Here is a 5895-nt window from a genome sequence, read left to right as displayed (position 1 = left end):
TATGTATGTATGTATGTATGTATGTATGTATGTATGAGTGTGTGTCTGAGCGTGTGCTACGCAGCAGACGACTGACTAGTTAGTCAAGGAAAAGACAACAGTTAAAAGGTCGGCTATTTTAGAGTTTGGAAACATGGACTAAAAAAACGAAAATAACTCACACAAAGAACACACAAAACAAAGCAAAACAAAAGAAAACATTGTTCAAAGTCTGTGAAGTGAAGACAAGTTTATATACATCATATTGTGTGTTACACGCATGATACGCACGTTCTACACACGTTTATCCACGCGTTACACACACTGATATATCATTACAAACATTTGTTCATTCTTGTGTGTGTGTTGGCACTGCGTCGCTTACGACGTCGAGGGTTTCCAGTCGATCCGATCAACGGAACAGCCCACTCGTGAGATTAACGTGCAAGTGGCTGAGCACTCCACAGACACGTGTACCCTTAATGTAGTTCTCGGGGAGATTCAGCGTGACACAGAGTGTGACAAGGCTGACCCCTTTGAATTACAGGCACAACAGAAACAGGAAGTAAGAGTGAGAGAAAGTTGTGGTGGAAGAACACAGCAAGGTTCGCCACCATCCCCTGTCGGAGCCTCGTGGGGCTTTTAGGTATTTTCGCTCAATAAACACTCACAACGCCCGGTCTGGGAATCGAAACCGTGATCCTATGACCGCGAGTCCGCTGCCCTAACCACTGGACCATTGCGCCTCCACTGTACATTCTTAATCTTATACTTTCCTCTTACTCCACAAACGATACCACCCTTCCCACTATACCTTCTATCCTTTCGTTGTTCCTTTCTCCGTTCTCCCTCCCTCCCTTCCTTCGTTCTTTCCTTTTTATTCTAACCTTTTCTTTCTCTTTATCCTTACTTCCTCGCTCAGTTCTTTCTTCCTTCCTTCCTCCCTCCCAGTGGTTAGAGCAGCGGACTCGCGGCTTCGATTCCCAGACCGGGCGTTGTGAGAGTTTATTGAGCGAAAACACCTAAAAGCTCCCCGAGGCTCCGGCAGGGGATGGTGGCGAACCCTGCTGTACTCTTCCACCACAACTTTCTCTCACTCTTTCTTCCTGTTTCTGTTGTGCCTGTAATTCAAAGGGTCTGCCTTGTCACACTCTGTGTCACGCTGAATCTCCCCGAGAACTACGTTAAGGGTACACGTGTCTGTGGAGTGCTCAGCCACTTGCACGTTAATTTCACGAGTGGGCTGTTCCGTTGATCGGATCAACTGGAACCCACGACGTCGTAAGCGACGGAGTGTCTCCCTCCCCTCTATCCTTTCGTTGTTCCTTTCTCCGTGCTCCCTCCCTCCCTTCCTTCGTTCTTCCCTTTCTATTCCAACCCTTTCTTTCTTTTTATCCTTACTTCCTCGCTCAGTTCTTTCTTCCTTCCTTCCTCCCTCCGCTCTATCCTTTCTTCCTTCTATCATTCCTCCGTCAATGCTTCCTTCCCTTCTTGTCTTCTCGCTCGCTGTTGCATCATCTCTCACCGCCACTCACTCGCTATTTCTCTTCTCTCCTTCACTCATTATATTGATCTCTCACTCTCCCTCTACCTTTTCTCTCACCACCTCCTCTATATTGACCTCCCCTTCTTTCTCCCTATCCTTCTACCCTCTCTTTATGTTCCGTTTACACTTCTACTACCCCTCCTGCTTATACTCTTTTCTCCTCCCCTTCCATCGTGCACACACTCGCCGACCTTTCTCTCAAATTCGGTAAAACGTCCAAAGAAGTACCTTCTGGTGTTTACTTAAGGTCCCTTCATGTTCTTCGTTCAAATACCGTCCACGACGAGCTTGCTTTTTTTACCCTCCAGGGGCGGATAAAATAAATATCAGTTAAATACTGAGATCGATATTATCATACTCTTGAAAGCTATGTATGTGTGCATGCGTGAGTGTGTGTGTGTGTGTGTGTGAGAGAGAGAGAGAGAAAGAGAGAGAGAGAGAGAAAGAGAGTGAGAGAGATGTAGTGTGTGTGTGTGTGAGAGAGAGATGTAGTGTGTGTGTGTGAGAAAGAGAGAAAGAGAGATGTAGTGTGTGTGTGTGAGAGAGAGAGAGAGAGAGATATGTAGTGTGTGTGTGTGTGTGTGAGAGAGATGTAGTGTGTGTGTGTGAGAGAGAGAGAGAGATATGTAGTGTGTGTGTGTGTGTGTGTGTGAGAGAGAGAGAGAGAGAGATGTAGTGTGTGTGTGTGTGTGTGCATGTGTGTATACACAAAGATGTTATCAAATGTTATACAATAAATGGGACCCAAATAGACTCGTTTAAATGCTCTGCTTAATGTTATCTAAAGAGATCCGTGATCACAATAAACGGATACCCCTAATATGCTAGAAATAGACCACATGGTAATAAATCGATATTTATTAATATCTGATTTTTACCCTATGTTATATATATGCATACATAAATGCATGCTTACTTTATAGACAGGTGTAGGTGTATCCGTTTATTGTAATCATACGCGTGTAGACACCCCTCACGTGTTCTCCCATTATAATCTCTTTGAAACACACACACTCATACCTTTCTCTTCTATGTTCTTTCTCACCCTCTTTCTTTTTTACTCCCCTCTACACAGTTCTTAGTCTATCGTTTTCTATCTGCCGGTTAGTCTTTCTATTTTAATCTCTTCCCTATAACTTATACTCTTTCTTTCTTACTCCCTCTCTATCATTACTACTCTCTCTCTCTCTCTCGTTTTCACAGACACACGCATTAACACAAGCACATATATTTATAGACACACACACACATACACACAACATTCTGTCTTCCTCTTTTTCTCTTCTTCCCTCATTCCTTTCGTCCTCCCCCCCCTATCCTATCTACGCTTACTTACTTTAGTTCCTCCTCCTCTTCCCTACTTCTCCTACACCTCCTTTATCTTATGATTTTTGTCTCTTATTACCCCTCTCTCTTCTTTCTGTCTCTATCTTTCATCCCCCTCTTTCTTCAGCTATCTTTTCTCTCTCTCTCTCGTCCTCTCTGATTTTTTTTTATCGTCCCCCTCTCTCTCTCTCTCTCATCCTTTCTCTTTATCGCTCTCTCTTCAGCTGTTACTTCTATTTCTTTCGCCCCTCTCACTTTATCTCTTACGCTCTCTTTATTTCTCACTTCACTCTTTCGTTCCTCTCTTTATTTATCTCCTCTCCCTCTCGCTACCCTCTCGTTTTCTCTTTACTCCAGCTTCCTCTCATGTTACACTTTCCTTGTCTCTTCTCTTTCTTTCATCCCTCTCCCTTTATCTCTTCCTTCCCTCTTTCTTATCGCCAACTCTCTTTATCTCTTCTCACTCTCTCCTTCTCCTATCTTCATCTTTTGCTTCCCTTTCTCCTCTCTCTCCGTATCTCTTACTTTCCTTTTTCCTTCTCCCTACCTTTTCATATCTCTTCTCCTCCTCCTCCTCTCTCTCTCCCCATTTCGTACCAACCAGTTCACTCTATTCCTTCTATATTCTACTCTGTCTCTCTCTGTTTCTCCACACTCTGTATATATCTATTCTCTCTCTGTCTGTCTATTCCCTCTCGCACTCCACCCGTCGTTCGCCCCCCCCCCATTTCTTTACATAACTAAAAACATCAGAAGGACACGACATGGCCATGTAGCTACCATCCATCCAGCCACCCACAGATAACATTCATTTCCTCATACATAGATTCTACTCGGGCATTCTTCCTTCTTTCTCTCTGCCCCGTACACAACAAGACAAACTTTTAGGACAACCAAAACATCCAAACGGCTATGAGATGATGTACAAAGTATTAACACAAGATCAATTAGTACAGCTCCATGCTACCCTTAAGGAATCGCTACCCGGAACTGCCAAGGTAATGCTTCATCTATTTATCTATCTATCTATCTATCTATCTATCTATCTATCTATCTATCTATCTATCTTTCTATCTACCTACCAATCTATCTATCTATCTATCTATCTATCTATCTATCTATCTATCTATCTATCTATCTTTCTTTCTATCTATCTATCTACCTACCAACCTATCTATCTATCTATCTATCTATCTATCTATCTATCTATCTATCTATCTTTCTTTCTTTCTTTCTTTTTTTCTTTCTTACCTTCACTTATCAAACGAGTTGGAGTCTATTTAAATACTAGGCGAGCCCATACGATTTAAAGGTATTTCAGCCGTGACCATCCAGTCAGTTTGTATTAATATTGGTGAGCGTGTCGCTTGGAAGATTTAGTTGCCATTTCTAGCGCGTCGACCGATCAACCGTCCAGAAAGAAGCACCTTGCTATTTGTTGATCATTGTTAATTAACGTCACATCCACGACACACTGTAATTATAGTTGTAGTTGTAGTAGTAGTAGTAGTATTTACAGTAGTATCAGTGGTAGTAGTAGTGGTGGTGGTGGTTCAGACCGATAAGCAAAGGCGTTCCAGTTGTGACCATCCCGCTTTGTTGATTAATGCCTTCAATAACACGCAATATTTGTGATCATAGTAGTGGTAGTGGTGGTGGTGGTTGTTCAGATCTAGCTCAGTCCTAATCGAACAGATTTATGATAAGCAAAAGGCATTCCAGTCGTGATCATCCCGCCTTTTTGTGTACAAGAAATAGGGACTACATTTTCCTACGTGTCCCTTTTTATTTAGTTTTTTTTCCCCCTTCTATAAATAGGGTTCTCTTACAAATTCTTGCTAATCTCGCAGAGCTCCCTTGTCGGCCCCAGAAAACGGGATCTGTTTAGTGCTCCAGGTGGACCCCGACGAAGAGCAGATGTAATCAAAGTTATGCCATCCCATTCGTGGCCATCGCAACCTTTTCGTCTGATTGTGTGTAACCAGGACTTCCATTATTCCATGTCCTTCCTTTGTATTATTAAACCTATCGTTCCAAGGAAATTTTGGCTCCTATTTCCTGACAGGTCTCTGAGGGACGAACTTGGAGCCTCTAGTACTTTGGTCGTGGATAATATCTGGCACCAGCACCTCGATGTTTTTCTCTATCAGGTTATTGATGTAAACGTCCCAAGGTGACTGAAATCGCACAGTTGTGTGTGTGTGTTTGTGTCTGATTGTTTTTATTTGTTTCAATCATTGAACTGCGTCCATGCTGGGGCACCGCGGTGAAGGGTTTGGTCGAACAAGTCGATCCCAGTACTTGTTTTTTTTTTTTAACCCAGTACTTATTCTATCCGTTCTTTTTGCCGAACCACTATGCTGTTACAGGTTCGTAAACACACCAACACCGGTTTTCAAGCGGTGGTCGGGACAAATACAACACAAACATTATGTATGATGTATGTATATATGTATGTATGTATGTTGTGTATGTATGTTTGTATGTATGTATGTAAGTATGCATGTATGTATGTATGTTTGTATGTATGTATGATGTATGTATGTATGTACACGATTTCTTTTAGTTTTTATTTATCAAATCTATTTATAAGGCTTCGGTCGACATGGACACGCACCCATGTATGACATAACATAAATCTTAGATGCTTTCTTGTATACAAGCAAAGCCATTTGCTAGAAAGAATGGTTAATATTAACCGAAAGAATCATTAAAACGAGTCATTGGTGACGCAATGTGAGGGCCTTGCATGACCCTTGAGACCCGCGAAAGTTTTGCCCATTCGATTACCTAAAGCATAACTGTGCTGCCTGAAGAAATAGCTGCCATGCCTTTTCAATCCTCCAACTGAGAGACACACACCATTCTACACGTTGCACATGTTCTGTTGTGAACAATAGCCACATCACATTTTACCATGGGTAGATTCCTGAGTTCTCTGATGGCTGTCCAGGTCCGCACGACCCAAGCACCTCTTCCTACAAACCACACACACACACACACACACAAAAAGCAACACTCCCTCATCCTCCACAGGTTCATTC

General features: G+C 42.5%; 1 protein-coding gene across 1 annotated transcript in view; it reads left to right on the top strand.

Annotated features, from left to right (window-relative positions):
• Positions 1–3225: 3225 nt before the first annotated feature.
• The window catches only part of LOC106867414 (glycine N-acyltransferase), a 14361-nt gene continuing 11691 nt past the window's right edge, over positions 3226–5895 (top strand). The window contains exon 1 of the mRNA XM_014912283.2: positions 3226–3849. Within this exon, the coding sequence (XP_014767769.1) occupies positions 3769–3849 (81 nt within the window). The 5' untranslated portion in view covers positions 3226–3768. The remainder of the gene's footprint in view (positions 3850–5895) is intronic.

Source organism: Octopus bimaculoides, chromosome 22 (genome assembly GCF_001194135.2).
Source record: "Octopus bimaculoides isolate UCB-OBI-ISO-001 chromosome 22, ASM119413v2, whole genome shotgun sequence".
Classification (NCBI taxonomy): domain Eukaryota; kingdom Metazoa; phylum Mollusca; class Cephalopoda; order Octopoda; family Octopodidae; genus Octopus; species Octopus bimaculoides.
The sequence above is the reverse complement of the archived record's forward strand: the minus strand, read 5'-3'. Positions and strand labels throughout refer to the sequence as shown.